Source organism: Aquila chrysaetos, chromosome 17 (genome assembly GCF_900496995.4).
Source record: "Aquila chrysaetos chrysaetos chromosome 17, bAquChr1.4, whole genome shotgun sequence".
Classification (NCBI taxonomy): Eukaryota; Metazoa; Chordata; class Aves; order Accipitriformes; family Accipitridae; genus Aquila; species Aquila chrysaetos.
Genome location: NC_044020.1, coordinates 8,803,263 through 8,824,114, shown reverse-complemented (window position 1 = coordinate 8,824,114; position 20,852 = coordinate 8,803,263). Strand labels below are relative to the sequence as shown.

The window sequence follows — 20,852 nt, the reverse complement described above, 5'->3', positions numbered from 1 at the left end:
GGGTGGGCAGCGCGCTGAGGCGCCGACTTTGCTTGCGCGCCGCCAGGGGGCGCCGCGGCGGCGGGGGGCGGGGCTGCGGCGGCGGGGGGCGGGGCCCGAGCCCACGTTCGAGTTCCCAGGGCGACGGGTGGTCGCGCCGTGACGTCAGGGTGTTTCCCGGTGACGTCAGGCGGCCCATGCGCAGTGCCCGCGGCGGCGATTCTGGGTGACGTCACGGGCCGGGCGTGACGTGCCGGTGGCGCGGGCCGCTGGGAGCTGGCCGGGATCCGCGCTCGCCCCCCTCCCCCCCTCCCCACTACGGGTCGCGGCTGGGGGCGTCCCGGCGGCGGGGACGCGGCTCCCCCCTCCCCCTCCCTCGCCCCAGCGCTTCGATCCAAGATGGCGGCGCTGAGCAGCGGCAGCAGCGCGGAGGGGGCCTCGCTCTTCAACGGGGACATGGAGCCCGAGCCGCCGCCGCCGCCGCCCGCGCTCGGCGCCTGCTACGCGGGGGGCAGCGGCGGCAGCGGCGACCCGGCCATCCCGGAGGAGGTGAGGCCACACGGCGGCTGCGGCGGACACCCGCCCCCCCCGCCGCCGATCGCGCCCCCGCCCCCTCCGGCCGGCCCGCACCCGGGGGCCGCCGGCGGGCCCGGCCCGGCCCGGCCGGGGCGGCGGCGGCGGCGGCGCGGGGCTCGCCGGGGCCCCGCGGGGCAGGGTGAGGCGCGGGGCCGGCGGCGGCGGCGGGGATCCCCGGTCCGGGGAGGCCCCGGCCTCCTCCTCCTCCTCCTCCTCCTCCCCCCCCCCCCCCATCCGGCGGCGGGGACGCCGCTCGCTCCAGCCGCCGCCGGTGATGCGGTGTCGGGGCGGGGAGGCTCCGCGCCTCGCCGTGGCCTCGCTGCCGCCGCGCACCGCCGCCCCCGCCGGCGCCCGCAGGCAGCGCCCGGGGCCCGGGGCCGCGCTGTCCCGGGGGCGGCCCCTGCCGTGCCGTGCCGCCGTGAGGAGGCGGCGCGCCCGGACCCGCGGGGTTGGGGGGGGGGGACACGACCTGGGGGCCGGGGCTTGCCCCGTCCCGCCGCGCTCCGGCCGGGGAGGGGTGGCGGCGGCGGCGGTCACGGTCTGGTTTCAGACGAGCCCACCTGCGCGGCCCTGCTGCCAGGATGGCTGTTACCTGGCGGCTGTGGCCGGCAAGGCTTTTGGGGGGGGGGGGGGGCTGTTGTAGTCGGTGTCCCCCGACGGCTTTGAAACACTCGGAACAGATTTTAAAACCGGGCTCGGGCACGGTTGGTTGCTTTTGTGGGTGCTGGCCTGGCTCACCGTTTCTGCACGAGGAAACGTTAACGGACGGGGCACTCTGCAGGCACTGAGGGTGTCGGGCCTCTGGTGTGTGTCTGTTTCTCTTACATACTTCCTGTGTTTTGGGGCATATTACTTAACTTCCCGATCCCACGGAGAACAGGCAGTACTATCTGTTTTGCTAGGGTTAAAGTGTAAGTTGCTAACACTTCTGAACCCTTTTCGGAAGGTGGAATAAAACGTGCCGTAACAGCGCAAGGTATTGTGCAGATTCAAGTACTGTAGGCATCGAAGTCGGAACGAATTGCCAAATGCCGTGCATCAAGTCTGTTCTGGAGATAAATACAGATGCCAGAAGCTCTGCCTTCTTGTTCTGAGCATTAGTTGCTGAAGATTATTTCGGCTCAGCTTTCCCGAGCGTGCCTGTGTAATCGGTACAGGACCTCTCATCTGTGAGCAGAGTCTCACGGCCCTGTGAGGTGCCGAGCCCACCAGGTAACGGCTCCTTGCTGCTCTGGGGGGAGAGCCTCCAGCAGGGAGAATGAGCTGGCTTCGGTCATCAGCTCACAGAGGGGCCCAGTTTGTCTCCCAGCTCACTAGAAAAAGACTTATCTTTTTATCCCTTTTGTTGATAATAGCATAGTGGATTATAGTGGAATTAATGAATTGAGGAGTTTGATAAGTACTAGATCTCATGCTGGGTAGACGGCCAGAAGGGAGAAATAGGGAAGGAGTCTGCCCCTATCGATGCTAGTGAGAGGCGAGATTGATTCCCGCATCTTAAGGAGCTGCTGGCTTACTTGCTGAAGGCAGGCCAAACTCAGCAGTATATATGTATTTTACACATAACCAGCAGGGTGATTAAATGCTTTGAGTAATGCAAGTCCAGTCTTAAATTTCCTGAGTAAGGAAAAACTCTCAACTGGTTGAGAAACCTGAATACCTCAAGAGTGGGGTTTAGCAAATGCTTTCTTTTAGCAGCAAGATGAGGTTAAAAAGCTTCTTGCTGACTTTTATCGCCCAGATTGTGCTGCTGCAGCTGTGCATGGAACTGAATTTCTGTTATTTCTGCCATAAAAACCCAAATCTCTGTGGAATTGTTTCAATAACTCGTTTATATTGTGGCCCTAGAAACAGTAATATCAATACAGCTGAGCTGGATAAATAAACTGCAGTGCAGGAGAGAGGAGAGGGGAAAGCAGTGGCAGGAGGCAAGAATTTTTTAAAAAGACCAATTTTCATACCAAGGGGAATGTTTGTGAAACTGCCATAAGTCACTTGAACTTTAGAAATATTTTAGCCTGTGTCAGTTATTAGATTTGACTCCAAATGCTAAATTCTTCTCCCTCTGCCCTGAATATCTTGCATCCCTACATGAGAGATGGAGAGAGAGGCAGTCTGGTATCTGGAACACCTGCCAACCAGAGAGGTTGGTATGTTGCAAGTATGGGTGCGTATATTCAAGGTTAGGAAGCGTGTAGGGATATTCTTGTCTTATTTAACAGCAAACTTCTTATACATTGGAAGTACTGAAACACACAGGTCTAAGGCAGAGCTGGTGCTAGAATTTTTATTTTCTGATGTGGTTTAGTTCTTTAGTTAGCTAGTTCTTTCTCAAGTCGTAAGTAATTAAATCTTGTTTACTGTATAAGTATACACATTACTTCATCTAAACCTGTACTTTTAATAAAGTTCAAGACCAAAAAATTGCTGATACAGTTAAAATGGAAACTATCCTCAATACTGAAACAAGCCAACCTAAAGTGTAATGCAAATGCAAAGTGACATAAGTCAGAAAAATACTGAAGTGCTTCTGACTGACTCATGGCTCTAATGAAAGTACATGTTCTAGTGTTTTGTTTCATTCCTTCAAGACAAGGTAAATCTAAGCTTTAAAAGGAACCTGGCTGTGGAAGCCTGTCAAGGAACATAACCTCACTTATTTTGAGGGGATACCTGGAAAGATTTAGTTCCCTATAATCTTTCGGGAACTGCCATCCCGATATCCAGAAGGAAAACCTTCAGTTCTATACTCAGTGTCTGGTCTTAAAAGAGCAGTGGACAACAAGAATCTCTGACAGACCTTGAAGTAACTTGTAACTACACAAACTTGTAAGTTGGAGGCCTTTGGTAAAGGAGGTATTCTATATCGAGATTGTAATCGAATGCTTCTGTGTTGGTTAAAACTACCTCAACATTGCTTATGCATTCAAGGGTTGGGGTTTTTAAAAACAAGTTTAAGCCATATCATTCAACTCATGGCCTGTTTTTAATCAAATAATGGATTTAGTTCTTCAGAAGTTGCCTCAGTACCCTAACTGCTGATGCTAAAAATCTTCTTCCCGTAACGAAGTCATTGCATAAGAGCATAATAATTGCTAAAGCATTTTTTTCTGTATTACAATTCAAGATTAGTAAGAGTAACTGCACATGAACTCAAATAGTACCTTTAGGAAATAGGTACTCATTGGAGGCGTAAGGATTTGAAAAGGGTAGGGGCAAGTGAATTTAGCAGAAATTTTCCTCTTTTGCTCACTGTTGAGTTGCTGGTGTTGGGAAGCCTAGGATGAGTGCTGGCGTCCAGAGGCACGTAGGTTGGCTTCTTCCCCAGGATGAATTCTCAGGATAAGAGATTGTTTGGATGGAAGGCTTTCAGAGTGTTACAGGGTTGTTGATATAGTAAGGAGTTGTGTGACAGCTGGGAGGAAAGGCTCTGTTCTTTTTGCTAGAGATTATTTACACCAATATTAAATAATTCAAATGGGATTTTCTGTACTCAGACCTTTGTGCCCTGAACTGCTCTTTGGAAGAGAAAAATTACTTTGAAGGGTGTGAAGTGAGGGCCTGAGCTGTTGGACAGTCGATAGTTTTCTAGATGGCAATGCTGGAATTTGTCCTGCATGAATATTAGTTGTATATTTAGAAACCTTAATCTTATAAAACAGGTTTAAGAAGAAGAATAAAATGCATAGAATGAAAAGGTGCCTCTAACTTTATACTATGAAGTAAGTGGTGGGTTCTCATGAAGTAACATAGGTACACTGAGTTAAAACTGGCATTGTTTTTGTTGCAGTAACATTTAGGGAACCTGTCATGCTAGGAATTAGAATAACTTTTCCTTTTAAGTTTCTATTTCTCTGAAGAGTTTACAATTAAACGTGCTACTTAGTTGGAAAGTTGAAACAATATAAGCGGTTTGTTTACTTCATTGCTTTTGTAGTTTTGGGAATACATTTTATGTTGAATCTCAATTATGTTTCATTGCATTTGTGTTCAGTGTTTGAGCTAACTTTATAGTCTGTGAATGACATCCTATTTAATTGTGAGGACACGTTAAACTTTAGCTACAAGATGCTTCATAACCAGCTAATATTCTGCAGGAGTATATCTCAAAAGATAAGTGAAATAATTCTGTTTTGCACAGCAGAGGAAGGGCCTTAGCTGAATACTATGTCTGACTTCGGGTCACAGGTTCTGGAAATACATGGTCTAGTAGGGGAGAGCCTAGAGAAGAAGAATAGGGGTGATCTGAAGTCTAGAATATCAGAGCTTTGAGGAAAGACTGAAAAAAAAAAAGTGGTTATTTAAAAAAGAAATGGAAGTTGTCAAATCTTATGCAAAGAAGAATTCAAATTACTTGTTCTCGAGGCTTGTGGCAATTACTACCAGAAGTACCGCGTTTAAATGGGAGCAGAGGAGATGGTTGCACATTACTATTAGACCTTTTTCTTCATAGTGAAGCGTGAAAATAGACTCTCTTAACTCATTTATAACATGTCCGTTAATAGATTCCATCACCTCCACAGGCAAACATATGTCAGGAGTGATGCGGAAAGGTTGATCCAAGTATAGAAAAGATGATGGCTTTGATAACCTCTTGCCTTTTTTTCCTTAGGCTTTTTATGATTTATTTGTGGCAAGGTAGCTCGAACGTTAGAACACAACCTTGAAATACTTGAGTTTAGCAGGGATATTAAAGAGATTTCTGCTTATGATGTTTTTCCCAAAAGGCAATAGGATTAACAGCTCTGTCCTGTGGTAGCTTCTTTGATTACACAAAACTTGCTTAATGGAGTAGTGGCTCCTTCTGAAAAGTTTTGATGTCTTGGGAGGCTTGTTTCTTGTCTCTCTGGATATCTGCAAACTGGTTGGATACAAAGTGTTTGGTACTGAGTTTCTTGTTAATTTATGTTGTTACTTAAGCCAGTAATGCTATTCCCATTTTTATTTTGTTGTAATTGTTAAACTCAAAGACCTCTTATTTTTAAAGCTGTTCTAATAATAGCCTTCTTGACACTTGTTTAGCCAGGAAAGGCAATTCTTTTGTTACATGCAGTTAAAAATACTGTTGACCAAATAAGATTTGGGTTTTTTTATGGAGATATCTTTTGATGGTAGCTGTTTATAAAAACAAACTGAAAAAAGCCCAGATTTCCTTAAAGCTCCAATATTCCACTATGTTTTGTTAGTTTGTAACAGATCTATAGTTCAGTTTTATTTTTCTATCTATAGAAAACTTGACTGCATTAAATATTTTGGAGGGAATTTCAATTAGAAGGAAATATAATTTTATTTGTACTTCCAAGGGAAACAAAAGAAGGTTTCAAATGGTCATGAAATTGCTAATTCTTTTCCAATCCAGCGTTACACAGAAGCTGCTTCAGGTTTAAGAGGTTTTTTTGGAGATACTTTTTGGCCAAGTGTAAGTTTTATGTCAGTTTTATTTTCAGTTTGAACCACTCACTTTTGAAGGGTGGTGTAATGTACAATATAGTAGAAATGCTCTGTCATAACCGTAGTCGCTAACGGTTGCTGCTGCTCCCTATCCCTGCAGTTACACTGAAGTCAATCGAATGGTGCTCAGCCACCCAGAGCGGGAGGTTTTGCCGTTTCCTGTGCCTGCGTCGGGCCGCTCAGCCAGATCTACTCCCTTGTGCCAAATTAGTACCACGTAGGTCCTTTCCTACGCTGATTCAACTCACTAACGCTGAAGAAAATTGGCATTGCTTTTGCCAGGTTAGTTTTCCACAAGCTTAGCGAACTGAATCTGCTCAATGTGGCACCCAATGAGCTCCAAAACTCTTGCAAGGTAGGAGACAAAAAGGAGTGTGGTTAGGGGGAGTAGTGGTAGTATGGTGGGGGTTTTCCCCGCTCCTTCTTTTTTTTTTTTTTTTTAAAGATCATATTTGTCCCATGAAACTGCACTGGCCTTCATTTCATTTTTTGTATTTGAATGGGAAGTCTTGTTCAGCTGAGGCTTCTTTAGCTGGGCTTGCCAGGTTTAGATCCTGATGCATTAGATCTTTATGGTCTTGACCTTCCCATGCTAGGTTGTAACAATCTTACTTGGTCTCTCTGATTGCTTCTGAGCATACCTTTCACAGAAATGTGATTACATGCCGTAGTTTTTCCAGTGTGCCAGGGATGTGGAGGTCCTCTATGAGGTTCTTGTACAGTAAGTATAGTTTTCCAACAGCTTTGACCACATGAGAGTTCTAGGTACAGTATTTAGTTTTTTGAAGTGTGAGATGGTTTTCATAATTTTCAACTGTTCACACATCGGTGTGTGTGAACGCAGCTACTTTCTCATAGCTAGCGCAGGACACAAGTCAGTGTGCAATATACGTGTTTCTTTGCTTCAGCTTGCTCTTGAGCTTTTTGGGCGTACAATGGAATCCTCCTAATCTTCCCTTCTGTGCACAGCTTCTTTCCAAAACGATAGAATGCATATTTGTGCAACTGATTTCCTCCTCTGTGGCCAGTGCTAGTTAAACAGGGCTGCCTGATGCAGAAATACATGCCTTTTCTTCTTTTTTTCCTGTTTGAACCCCTTGCTGCAAGTTTTTGGCTTGTTACGCCACCTTTTTAGCATTTGTGCGTTTTGAAGGAGAAGCAACAGTGCCTTTCTTTATTCTGTTTCTGATGACATTTTATGAATGTGGACCCTAGCATAAAAAGGTGAAACAGGCAAAGGTCTAATTTTTAACCATTCAGGCAGGAGTTTTCAGGGAACAGTGCTGCCAGCTGTCATCACACCATGATACTCCCCCACCAACGTGAACATTAAAGATCAGAAAACAGAACCTGTGCTCTTTTCAAAATGGAGCTTGTTGTGCAGTGCGGGTATAGTGCTCGTTATCAAATGGATTCTCCACACTATTGATATTGAATTCAGGAGATCATAGGAATATGTTTGGGCACTGAAGTAAGCTTTTCGTTTTCTAAGGTTCTGATCAAGTGAAATATTTTTGTGGGTTCTCCCAGTATACCTGCAAAAAATTTAGTATGAAGAGGCAGTTCAATTTCTACATGAAGGGTACTAACTTTCTTTAAAATCTTTCTTCTAGGAGGCAAGGAAGTAAGGTTGTTAATGAACAAAATGTACTTACTGTTTGAAAATGTGTTGCGTAACTAAATGGCTAGGAAATTTTTTTACTGGAAAAAGGGGGATACCAGCTCTAATATCTTCATCTGTTACTTAGTGAGGCTCCTTAAACAGTATAGTCATTAGTAAAGCTGTTGTTGAATACACTGATAAGTAGTAAATACTATTCAAATGCAGTTACACTGTGTTCAGTCAACATTTTCTGACATTTGGAGCACAGACTTGGTAACTTTTTTTTTTTACTTTATTTCAGATAAAGGGATTGTTTTGAGGGTAGGCATTTCTGAAGTCTGAGTAGTGTGTCTATTTTTTAATCTCTCTAGTACTAGTTATTCACTAATGGTGTTTGAAAAGCACTATAAGATCAACATGAAATAAAATACATCATTGTGACTTCAAGAAGTTGTTAGTATCTAGGTGTTTGAAACTGGATGGTTGTATATTGGTGCCTCAATCTTTGAACTAGTTTTGTGAAATTATGCATTAAATCTTAATAGGTCAAACATTCTCTCTAATTAGTTGTAAGTAATGTAGATTTAAATGTGAGTCTTTAGCATCGTCTGAGGTAGCTTTCAGAAGGGATTTCTTTAAGGAGTCTCGTAATTTTGCTAGAATACAATTTGTAAGTGCTAATAAAGTCTCTTATGACATTTTTAAGCTTATGTACATCGTTGAAAATTGATGTAACTTTTTCCAGTCTCTTGATTTGGTAGTTATAGGTTATAAGTCTTGCAGCAGGTTTTATATACTAAATAGTTCTCCAGTTTGATCAGCTGAAGTTTGACTGAGTCAAATGAAAATAGCTTTTTCAGCAGGATTTGGATTTTTTTCAGTTTTCTAAACTAGAATGTTTTCAACATCCTTCCATGGTAGCTGTTGTATCTTGGTTTGGATTTTTTTTTTTTTCTTTAAACTCTCGAACCCTACAATGAGTGGAAGGGAGCAAATTCTACCTTTTAAATTATTTAATTTTTCATGTTGGTACTAGGGTTACTAAGGCAGCATGGTCTGCTGAGTAGAACATGGAATGCCATTTAGGAGAATGTGGTTTCTGTGGCAGTTTCTATTTGTGACTGTTTTCTGTGATTGGGAGCAAATTACTTGTGTTTTACAAATTAAAAAAAAAAGTACGTATGCTGTATTTCAGGTTTTGAGACCTGTTTGTGATAAAAATGGGATACATCAGTTACTTTATTGGATCACAGATATTTCTGAACAAACAGAATATATTTATACTTGACTAACAATTCCAGCTGTCTCTTGCATTTTCTAACCGGTTGGTGGAAAACACATGCACAGTGTAGTAATAGTTTAGTGGTGGAATATTGCAAAGTGTATAACAAATTATTTTACGGATTGATAACATGAACTTTTAAATAGGTGCTGATTATCTTTTCTGGATAGTCTAATTAATTGTGTGCTCTGGCAAGGAGAGAGCAGAATAAGTTCTGTAGTTCAGCCGAGACTGAGTTTATTTGTTTTGTCATTTTAATTAACATGACCCAAGCTGTGTAAGAGCTCTGCTCAACTAGCGTTTGCTTCTTATAGGCAATTATTTTAATTAGCTGGTTGGCTGCTTGCTTTCCATCACAAATATGACTTGTCTTCAGCTTAAGGTGTGTGGAGAAATAGTCTGGTGTGTATGCACGATAGGCTTTTTTCAAATTTCACTGCTGTATGGATTTAACACAACAAGAGTCTGTGGTGGTTACCTCTCTAAAGCAAAAGTGAATTCTTAAATAAGTTAGGAAATCTGGATAGGGGTGGGGTTTTTTTGTTTTTTTTTTAAACCTGTGACAGTCTAGGAAGAACTCGTTAAATTCATAAATATAAATACAGTGAATTGTACAAGAACTTGATCTGTGCATGATCCTCATGACTACTGAATTAGTACCAAAGTGAATAAAAGAGACTAGTAGTAATGCAGCACAAAAGCCTTGAGGAATGTGGAATTAAAGATTTAGTTAGATCAAAGAAAGCTGTGCAACTGGTGGTTAACGATTTAAATGAAGGATACAGACACCTTTTATTTTTCACACTCTGCTGTTCTGCTGTGGTAGAAAACATTTGTTAACTTTCCTTTTTATAGTGCTTAGAGGCAAATTCTACTTAGCAGCAAGCAGCAAAGATGGCAGGTGATGGAAAAAGTCAGGGAATGAAAGAGAATTGAAACTTAAACTGGAAGGCGGCTGCTTCTTCATGGTAGCCTGAATCCATCTAACTGTGGGCTGTAGAGAAGAAAGGTGACTTTTTGCACCAGCTCAGGTGGTCGCTGGGTCCTTTGCCAAGCTGTTTCAGCACATTGGACTGGCAGAAAACTAACCTTGACAAAGAGAACAATTTTCTGCTTGTTTAGTGTACTGAAATGTTTCAGCTGAAGTTCTGAAGAAAGAGTAAGGAAGGGAACAGGGGTAAACAGCCAAGGACAATATGATAATTGTACCCACCTTCTAGGTTGATGTCAGCTGCAAAGCAGCCACTGCCTAAGACTCTTGGTGACTTTGTTCTTATAGAGAAACTGCTTGGTTATGTTACAAGGATAGACTTTATTAAGCTTTATCCTTTACAGATTATCATTGTATTTAAAAAAATATTTTTAAACACTTGTAAGAAGTAAGGAACATTTGAAGTCTGAACTCCTTTTGTTAAAGAGGAGGCAGCCTAAGAGGCAAAGGTCTGACAGACTGAAAGGATATTTATTCTGCTTTAAGAGTGGAGCTGAATGATGAGTAATTCAATTTGCATTTAGAATTAAACAAAAGAAAATAAACAGATTACTCTCAGCTGCAACTGATGGTTTGCAAATAAATGAAAGATGCAAGAATATTAAGTAAAAACTAAGTGTTAGTAATACAAGGATTTTGTGTGGTGGAAGTCCTCTGGTAAAGAAAGCAAGTCTTTATTGAATGTGCTTGTCTTAGAATGACAGACTTAGTCTTCCGCTTATTTTTTCAATAGAGTTTCTGCTGCTAACTCCTCAAAGATGTTACTCTGATACTTGAGCCTTAACTTGGTCAGGTGTTTCCTAGTTTTTTGGCATAGGGAGAGAGTTGCTGGATGTTTGGTTTTGGTGGGGTTTTTTTGCTTAATGGGAACAGTGTCACAATAGACAGTTGAAAACCTGCTTTACTGGTTACAGGAGGTTAAGAATTGGCCTTTCCATCCTAAAAAAATGCTACCTGTTAAATGGAAAATAGTTTTTATCTTAAAGCCTTTTTAATATTTTACTAGCTGCTGTGCTTACAGCAGATGCCTGCTGATCACATTACTGTATTAGCTGACCTAGTTATGATCCTAGTCATTAGACAGGATGGGTACAAAAAATGTTGTATCTTTTCTTGAGGATTTTCTTTCTTGAACCTACTATTATACATCTTCACCAAGGCCATTCTTCATCAGTCTGTAAAGAGATTTTTGTGGAAAAAGAGGTGCTGGCTCCTTTTTCTCTTGGCTACAGTAACTTCTGTAGATGTTGTTGTCCATAACTAATTTACTCTTCTGTGATGGTAAATTTTACTGGACTCATTCTGAACTGTCTAGCTAGCCAACAATGAAAATACACTGTCAAAATTTGTATCTCAGACATTGTAAAGGAGCTGCAATAAAAATGATTCACCAACATTAATAAAAAGTTGGGGAAGATAAACTAGGAAAGGCAGCCTCAATGCTGACGGTCATGTCACTTGTGTAAACTCTGATGTGAAATCCGTTGCAATCTGGTTTTCAATTCAGTAAAGTTTTTCAGCTGTTACTATTTTTCATACATGTTTATTAAAAAGTTTAATTACACTGTTGAAAACATGGTAAGCATGAAGAGCCAGCAGAGAGTAGGAAAGATGCAAAAATTAACACGGTGGGTGTGTGAGTTGAGAGAAGCTTCCACTGAGAGACAGAGAAGAGCTACAGCCTGAAGTATAGGAAGAAGGAAAGGACTATCCTTCCCACTGTATGCGTATGTTCCAATGGATGACTGCAGAAAATGAAAAGCAAGCTTTGTAAGAGGCAAGAGGACTAGCACCATTCAAGGTTGATGGGGGGGGGGGGGGGGGAGAGAATCTCAAGAAAAGATACCAAATGTGAGGAAGAGGTAACAGTGATTTTCAGCAAAGAAAATGGAAGATGCAAACTCTGCATCTTGACATGCGAATGCTGAGGTGGGGTACTGAGTTATTCATATGTCCTCTTGCCTGTCATTCACTCTAACACTTCACTTTCAAGTTAAGACATTAATCCGGCTAAGAACGATCTCATACATGACAGCTTTCTGAAGCATTTTCTGGCAAAGTGTATCCTAGCTCAGTGGACCAAACCACTGAAGTGGTTATGTACGAAAGAACCCTGAAGGGACTGATTAGATTAGTATTGGATAGGTATTGATGATTTTGTCCTACTTATAAAACAGTTTCCAAGTCAAATGGTGAATTTATTTATTTATTTATTTATTTTCAAATTACCTAGTTGGTTCTATCAAAGTATTCTCCATCATCACCAAGTGTGATAATCCAAATGCAGGAAATACTGTGCCTGGACAAATAATGGCTTTTTTTTCTTTACAGAATAGATTTGAACTCTTAGATGTCTTCTACCAAATGTAAATCATACACCTTAGAGTTGGGATGAGCTGTAAGATTTAAGTACTGATGCCAGGTGCAAAAAGTATAAAAGATAGTTTGCTTTGTGCTGTCTCAGGCACTGTGTATTTTGACAAGCAGCAAAGGATGCGAAAATAACTTTGTGGCTTATAGCCTTGCGTTTGTGGAGCCATAGTCTTCCCTGAATAGAATGGATTTAGGCTTCTACTGTATCTGACTTGCCTCTGGCTTGAAATAGGTCATCATCTTTATTACATTGCAAGGGAGTGCTTATTTGCAAAATTAATGCACGGTTATCCACAATAGGCAGATACAAGTTGATATATTCCAGTATCTCTGGAATGTTTCCAGACTTCTGGCTGCCTGTGTCCATGTTAGCCTGCGTCAGCTTCCTTGTGTCAGCAGCACTAAAAGGAGAATCAAATCTAATCTCTTGTGAAGGAGAATAACCTTAACCTAATGCTACCAGATAGGATAGAAAAATTTATTTGAGGCTTTTTTTGGAAAAATGGTAAGGTTATCCAAGCTCTAAAGGATTCATTACTTTTTCATGGAACTACAATGAAACAGTGTGTCTCTGTCCTGGTTTTGGCTGGGGTGGAGTTAATTTTCTTCGTAGTAGTTTGTATGAGGCTGTGTTTTGGATTTGTGCTGAAAACAGTGTTGGTAATTCAGGGATGTTTTTGTTCCTGCTGGGCAGTGCTTACCCAGAGCCAAGGGCTTTTCTGCTCCTCACCCCACCCCACCAGCGAGGAGGCTGGGGGGGGCACAAGGAGTTGGGAGGGGACACAGCCGGGACAGCTGACCCCAACTGACCCAAGGGATATCCCACACCAGAGGACATCATGCCCAGAAGTAAAAGCTGGGGAAGAAGGAGGAAGGGGGGGATGTTCGGAGCGATGGCGTTTGTCTTCCCAAGTCAGCGTTAGGTGTGCTGGAGCCCTGCTCTCCTGGAGATGGCTGAACACCTGCCTGCCCACGGGAAGTGGGGAATGGATTCTTTGGTTTGCTTTGCTTCTGTGTGTGGCTTTTGCTTTACCTATAAACTGTCTTTATCTCAGCCCACGAGTTTTCTCACTTCTACCCTTTCGATTCTCTCCCCCATCCCACCGGAGGGGAGTGAGCGAGCGGCTGCGTGGGGCTGAGTTGCTGGTGGGGGTTAAACCAGGACAGTCTCAAATAGCCATGCTGCTTCCTGTGGGAAGGGACTGGACTTGCATGTGGACAGTACTAGGTGCATTGCAGATTTACTTCAGAATACATTAAGATTTCTAGCAACTCTCTCTTAGGCTGGCATTGTTTTTTGTTTTTCTGCAAGATACTTGGCAGTTGTGGTTTTATGGTTTTCTACAGGTGTGGAGTTTCGTAAGTGTAATGGAGTGCTCATAAGAGTAACAAAAAGTAGGTCTGTTCTTTCTTAGTGACCAGTAGGTTCCCTTACTTCTAGAGGAAAGTGTGAATAAAGTGTGGATAAAGGGATTACTGTGAGATCTTGAGGAAGGAATGGTATTAGTGTGTATGCATTTAACTTGAAAAACTTGGTTTTATTCTGTTGTCTAGGAACAAGCTCTTTGGTCCAGAACTGATTGCTAAAAGGATTCCATATTTCATGTTTTTGCCGTCTCTGCTGTTAGGTTGTTCTTTGCTGCTGTCCTGAAATGCATGTCCTTACGGGGAATGAGACACTTATTAAAATCCTAGGCAGTTTTTGTACACTTAGGTTTTATTTGGACAGTTGAAAGAAACCTGTATGTCTGTGAGTGCTACTGAACTCAAGAGATTTAATTCTTAAGACCTAGTGTTTCAGGTTTTTTCCACAGAGATGATGGGGATATGCCTTGGCTCAAAGCCTGTAAGGCTCGCCTGGTGCACATGATGCAAACTTAGCTGAGATGAGTTATCTGAACAAGCAAGTCTGCAAGGAGAAAAGACAGGCTGAAGTTGCTGGCTCTGCTGGCTGTGTAAGTGCAGCAGGTATGGTGTATTTTTTGTGAGGCGGAAGCTGTGGGCACTGTGGTGTGCAGAAGCAGAAATTTTCAAGTCGCATGAGGTCACTTGTACAAAGCACCAGTTCCGAATTCCAGTTAGGAAAAGGCTTGAGTTCCTTCAATTGAATTGAAGTAGTCATAGATCCTGCATAGTAGGGTGCAATATATTTGCACAGGGGTTGATTCTCAAGGAGCTAGTTAGTTAAGGGTTGCTCTGGACCACAAAAAACTGTATAAGTATATTCACTGATATGGGAAGCCAGAAGGTAAGTTTTCTATAAGTAAAAATAAGTCGAAGTTGCCACGTAAAGGGAAACTGTGAAGCTTGGAAATTTGCCATGGCATCTGTGTTCTTGTGCGTACTTGATTAGGGATAGAATATGCTAGTCAATACTAGATTTGTGAAAGTTTTTTCAGCTTGTCAGAAGACTTTTGATGAATATGGCACACAAAATAGGTTTTCCATTTCTGTGAGCAACAAGTAATGATTTGGTGTGATGGTTGACTTTGATAAATTTCCTTCTGCCTTCAGCGTACTTTTAACTGTGTGAATAGCCTTTCTAAGATGATAGAAATCCATATTAAGTTTGGTTGTAAGATTCACTTGTGGAAAGGCTCTTGGTGTAGTGCACAGATGTATAGTAGGTAATTCAGGGCACTGTTTTCAGCTCTTCTGAGCAATGTTGTCTTCCGTTAGACTTTAATTTCAGCTTCTTCAGATGAAGACATTTTTTACCATAGCCTGGCAGCTGGCAGTAAGTTTGATTTTTTTTTTTTTTTTTTTTTTTTTTTTTTTTTTTTAATTTTCTTCATTTGTCACTCAGTTTTTGCTCTTGTCATGATATTAACTTAGCAGGAAGACTTCTGCCCTCATTAGAGGCTGTTTGATTCTCTAGCCAACATCTCCTAAATAACATGCTTCCATTGTGCATATTGCTGTTGCTCACTTATATTTGTTATTCAGTGTCTTTACTGTAAGAGAAGAGAGAAGCAAGGTTGTGGTTACGGACACAAAATAGAAAATAATGTACGAGCAAGGAAGCTATTCATTATCAATCTTTAAAAAAGTATTGGGAAACTTATCTGACAGGTTCATTCTACTCGGCACTGGTGAGGCCACACCTGGAGTGCTGTGTCCAGTTCCAGGCTTCCCAGTACAAGAGGGACATGGCTATACTGGAGAGTGAAGTCCAGTAAAGGGCCAGAAAGATCATTAAGGGTTGGTGAAAGGAAGACAGGTTGCTCAGGGAGGCTGTGGAGTCTCCATCCTTGGAGATACTCAAAAGCCATCTGGACATGGTCCCTCCTGCTTGAGGAGGGGGTTGGACCAAATGACCTCCAGAGGTCCTTTCCAACCTCAACCCTTCTGTGATTCTGGGTTACTTTGTCAGTGAAGCATCTTCCCTCCCCACCTTCCCCGTTGCCAGGGATTTAAGTATAGTAAATTGTTGACACTGGTTCTGGTACAGTACATGTTGAGGAAAACTTTTGGTGGGTGAAATTACCAGAATGACCAAATAATAGAAGTTGTGTTAAGTACTAATGAAACCTGTTTCTGAAGGTAATCCTGAAATGATTTCTTAGTTTGCCAGAAATTTTCTGTATACACACCCAGGTTAACAGCAAGTTACCAGTTACACAGTAACTAAACATCCTAAACTCTTATAGTGAACCGATTAATTCTAGTGTTGATTCAAGCTTGTTCTTTTCACCAAGCATACAACTAGTCCTTGCCATCTTGGGAAAAACTAGCAAAATACAGAAATCCTTCTCTTTGCTGCTGGTTGGCAGTCCAAGCTTCAATGTGATAAATTGATTGCAAGTTGAGAAGCAAGCTGACTTCCACATTTGCCTCAAGGGAATTTACATACAGAATATGCGAATAGCACTGTCTTTGTTCGGTGTGTGTCCCTGCTCCCCTCACTCTTTGTAGTTTGGGTTGCTTGTTCCTGAGCAAACTATTTTCATATTTGATGAAATCTTTGTTCTGGTATCTGTTCTAAAACTTGGGCTAGAAGTGAATCAATTATTAGTTTACTTTAGGAAATTGCTGGCAAATAACTGATGTCTAGAATTAGAAGGGGCAAATAGGGTGGTGTGCAAAATGTGAGTTCTGTGTTTTAGAGTTTCTTTCTTTGTGAACTTCTCAAGTTACATGGTAAAATTTGTTTTGATCCAACTTGGGTTGGATTCTATTATTGGTGCCTACTTTAGAATATGAAGTTATTTGCATCTTCTTTTTAAAGAGGTAGGTTGTCACAATTTGTAAATGCAGACCTGGTCTTGAGGCTGTATATATTATAATCTGTGAAGTAGAAGAGAGTTAAAACTGAAAAAGGTAAAGGGTATCTTTAAAATAGCTTTGTAAGAAGCACTCTTTATACTATCTTCATTTCTTTCATTGTGAGCCTAATAACTCTGACATAATAATTTTTTCCTGAGAAATAGTCTGAATAACAATACCTATGAAGATGACATTCTCTTCTCTTCTTCCCTCTTCCCCCACTATAAATTTCTGACTTTGATTGGACTGAAGTAGCTTCTTAAATCAGTGTAGCATTATTACTTTAAGTGTTTGGGCATGTGCGTCGCTGCCTTTTTAGGTATAAATTAGGGTTTATAATACTGTTCACCTACAATGGTCTTAAGGTGCTAAAATTAACTTTTTCAAGATGTTGTGAAGAATGACTAACAACCTGAGTTGTATCATAGTACAGTGCCTAGTCTTCTCTGTGCACTAGAGGTAAATGTCTTTTTCAGATTGTGTCCAAGGTCTGTAAGAAAACTTGTAGGGTAGACCAAGTATAGAGGTCAGGGTATAGAAGGTGCTCTTAAAGATCAAGACATCCTATTCCCATGCAAATAAAACACTAGATCTAGGTTTTGTGAATGTTGTTTACACAGATTACTTAAGGTTTGATAGAACTCCTTCACTAAACTTTGTAATACTGTAGGAATTGGGCTGCAAAGTCTTGCAAGGAAAATACTTAATATGATTTTGATAAACGTGAAAAATAAACCATTCTTAAAAGTTTATTCAATGGTTCCTGAATTTTAAAACCAGATTTAATTTTTCTCTGTTTATATCAGAAGCAAGCTGTGTATTACCGACAGTGGATGAACAGGATGACTTTGTGCACTCTTTTACTGATAATTAAAATACTTTTATTACGGAATTCTGTTATTAAATACCAAGAAAATGGATATTTTTGTTTTGTTTTGTTTTAAGACAGATTCTCTAGGCTCCTTTTGATTATAAAAAATTTTAATTTTGTGTTTTAGGTGTGGAATATCAAACAAATGATTAAATTAACACAAGAACATATAGAGGCACTGCTAGACAAATTTGGAGGAGAGCATAACCCACCATCAATATATTTAGAGGTAAGTTTACATTCAAATCAATGTGGTTAGATTAATGGTGTGTTGTCTTAATCTTATATGAAGCATCTTACATTAAAACTGAGAATATCTGTAGTAGAAGAGAATATTCTCCTTGTGTATTAGAAACTTAACTCTTCCACTGGAGATAGAAGGGAACTGTGTGGGATTCCTGATACACATCTGTAGGGGAAGGTCAGTGGCATGGTCTAATAGTGATGTTGGTGCAATTGAAATGTAAAGCATTCTTTTTAGGTGTGGAGGGGGGGAAGAGTGTGTGTGTATAATAGAAAGAGGCACGCTCTGTTCTTAAAAGCAAATATATACACATACACATGAAAGCATCTTCTAAGACTAACATTGCCTTTAAAGCAGTTGACTTCACTTTTTGTTCTCTGAAAAATAATAATGTAGAATCCAAAAAATGATATTAGTAGAAGGGAACTTCTTAAAGAAATACATAAAATTGTAGGGTGGAGTAAGCTGTGTTTAATTTCTAAACTAACTATAAATTAAATTTCTGTATTCTTTCATCACTCCAGATTCATAAAGTTGCGTTGACGTAGGACTATTAAAAGCATAAAAAAGGACTGCATGCATAAGTTACATTTGTTAGGAATTGAATGGCTGTCACTTACTCCAAACCCTTGGTTCTCTCAAGTATTGAGATAACTGGAGGTCAACCAGATTTCTTTTGTAGTCTTTTTAATTGTAATTGCTGCCTAAAGGCACTGGGTAATTAAAAATAAAGATCTCATTATTTGAGGTACTTCTAGCTTTTATCTTAATATGTCAGAGCAGGGCAGTAGCTTGATTATACAAATGTTGACATAAGGTCCTTAACAGTTAAGGTCAAATGAGGCCCTCTATAGTTGCTTTACTTATTGCTAATGTGAAATGGGAGTATTGAATGAGTGCTAATCACTTTTTTAACCACTCAATGGTATATAAACACATCTCTGTTTTCATATGAACTGGTTCATTCCATATGTCTGGTTTTAATATTGCCACATGTATGTTGGTTTCATTAGATTATGTATCAAATTGCAATAATAATGAGCTTAATCTGTACTAAGTCTGGATTTGAGGTAGTGAAATTGTTAGTTCATTACAGTCATTTGTCACTTGCTTGTATCTAAAATAAACCCGAGATCTCTACACTGGAAGCTTTTTGATTATTCTGTAATTCATTGATAGGGAAGAGGGCATTTGCAGTCGTAAGTGTGTACTAGGAAATTATTATGATAGTGTAAAGAGTATGGTAAGTCTGAAATAGTTAGTGACTACGAACCATGAAGCTTGAAGTAGATTTGCAAGTTCAATGGTTCCATGTGCTGCTGAGAGGAAACTGCAACTCTGACTTATCAACACGGTAGGGAAGCCCTGCAAGATGGAGCAAGGTGTTACTCTGCTGCAGTGAGTTGTGCTGGATCATGAAGCGGTTCTTGTGACAAGTAGTGCTGCTTTTTCAGTTGAATTATCCCATGAAACAGCGAGTCCTGTGAAGAGAGCCCACTGTCATTGAAATGAAAAGCCTTGTTTTTCCCAGCTCTTAGCTATGTGGTTCCTCTGCTTCCTTTGTTCAGGTACTTGCTTGCAGTACTAGTAGTGACTAAGCCACTTCCAATCACTAACCTGGAACGAAAATACTCTGATTTTGTTGGATGAGTTTGCCATCCTGTTAGTAGATTGAACTTGGTCATGATGAAGTCCAGTGAGCCCCAAAGCTGTGGTTAAAGGTTAGGGAAGGGGAAGAGCTTGCAGCTGTGAGCCAAGAACCTAGATGGTGAGCTGAGAGAGGAGAGGAGAGGAACTTTCTATTTGGATGGTCATTAGCTTAGATTAGATCATCCTCAGATGGATTGATTGAAGTGAATAGGATTAAATGCTGCAAACCTGTCATTTGTTTAGAGCGTAGATTTCCTGTGGTAGAACTAAAGTGTGAAAAAGAAGAAATATATTACAGAGTACCTGGTACAGTCAGAAGCAAGATTACTGTCTACCCTTTACTGTTCATTTCAACCCGGCAGCCATTGTCTAGTGTGTCCTTTCTGTGCCTTTTCCCAAATTTTGGCTGCTTTTGGCTTGGTCAAGAACAGGGATTGCTTTCTATTGTCAGAATTTACTTTGCAGCAATTTACCTGAGTCTGATCTGTCACTGCTAGAGCTAACATTTTGACTTTCTGTATTCCTTCACCTGTCAGAAAAAGGACCAGAACAACCCTGGTTGCAATATGGAAGGACAAAACTGTATGTAAAAAGCTCTGAATGTAGTGTGATAAAGTGTGGAAGAACACATTTGCTTCTAGGAAATGTGGAACTAAGAAAACACAGTAGTTTTGATATGAATAAAAAGAAGAGGAGAGTATGTAGAATACATGTGGGTAGCTTAAGTGATTCAATAGATCACTTGTCTGTCTGACATCCATTAGAAATGGCAAACTCCATATGTACAGAGCTGCTGTGCGATACCAGGCCTGTTGTTCAAGTTCCATACCTGGGCATCATCACTGACTTCTACGCGTGTGACCCCTTTTTCCCTGCAAGCTTTCACATCCAGGCTACATCTAGGTCTTGATGCTATGGTCTGTGTACTATCTCCAGAGTGCTTGAACAGGAAGGTAATGTAACTTATAGTCTGTCCATCCTCGTCTGATTTTTACATTTTGGTTGTTTTGCTGAAGTCTCATTTCTGGCTATAAAGTGCAATATTGCCCTGCTTTTACACAGAATCTGTATGGGTAATTTTGCTAGTCCGCTACTTGGACTGCATCACCCTTCCCTTTGTTTCTTCTCACTGCTCTGATCTCTTTGCATCTTCCATAAAAAGTGAGCGACTCTTAAGGGCTTCTGTGGATTGTGCCTGTTGATCATCTCTTGAGTGCTATCAGCAAGCTCTTGGCAAAAGTTGGAATTAGCCAAAGCTAATTGTTAGATAAGTACCTGCAAATAAACACTTTGCTTTTGCCCATACTGCCTTTCACTGTTGTAAACATCTAGTTTGTTATTGTAATGCTTTCTGCAAAACCATGGTTTTTTGTATACCTATGAAAAGCTTGACAGCTATCCATCCATCTTCTGGTGTGTAGAGTTTCAGTACAATAGGGTTTGTTCGGTTCTTTTGTGTTCCTGTCTGGCTTTATATCCTTCATTTCTTAAGCATCTAACTGCTCACGTTCACAGAACTTACAGCACCCTTTGCACTGGCTCCTGTTCTGTGCTGGAGCTGCCTCT

The 20,852-nt window shown here is 41.3% G+C and overlaps 1 protein-coding gene across 2 annotated transcripts in view; it reads left to right on the top strand.

Annotated features, from left to right (window-relative positions):
* The first annotated feature begins 201 nt into the window (after positions 1–201).
* BRAF (B-Raf proto-oncogene, serine/threonine kinase) overlaps positions 202–20,852 on the top strand; it is an 89,977-nt gene continuing 69,326 nt past the window's right edge. Inside the window, exons 1-2 of one of the 2 annotated variants that reach the window (XM_030041415.1) lie at positions 202–528; positions 17,520–17,621. In XM_030041415.1, coding sequence (XP_029897275.1) covers positions 379–528; positions 17,520–17,621 — 252 coding nt within the window. In that variant the 5' untranslated portion in view covers positions 202–378. The remainder of the gene's footprint in view (positions 529–17,519; positions 17,622–20,852) is intronic. The other variant, XM_030041416.2, reaches the window with a different exon arrangement.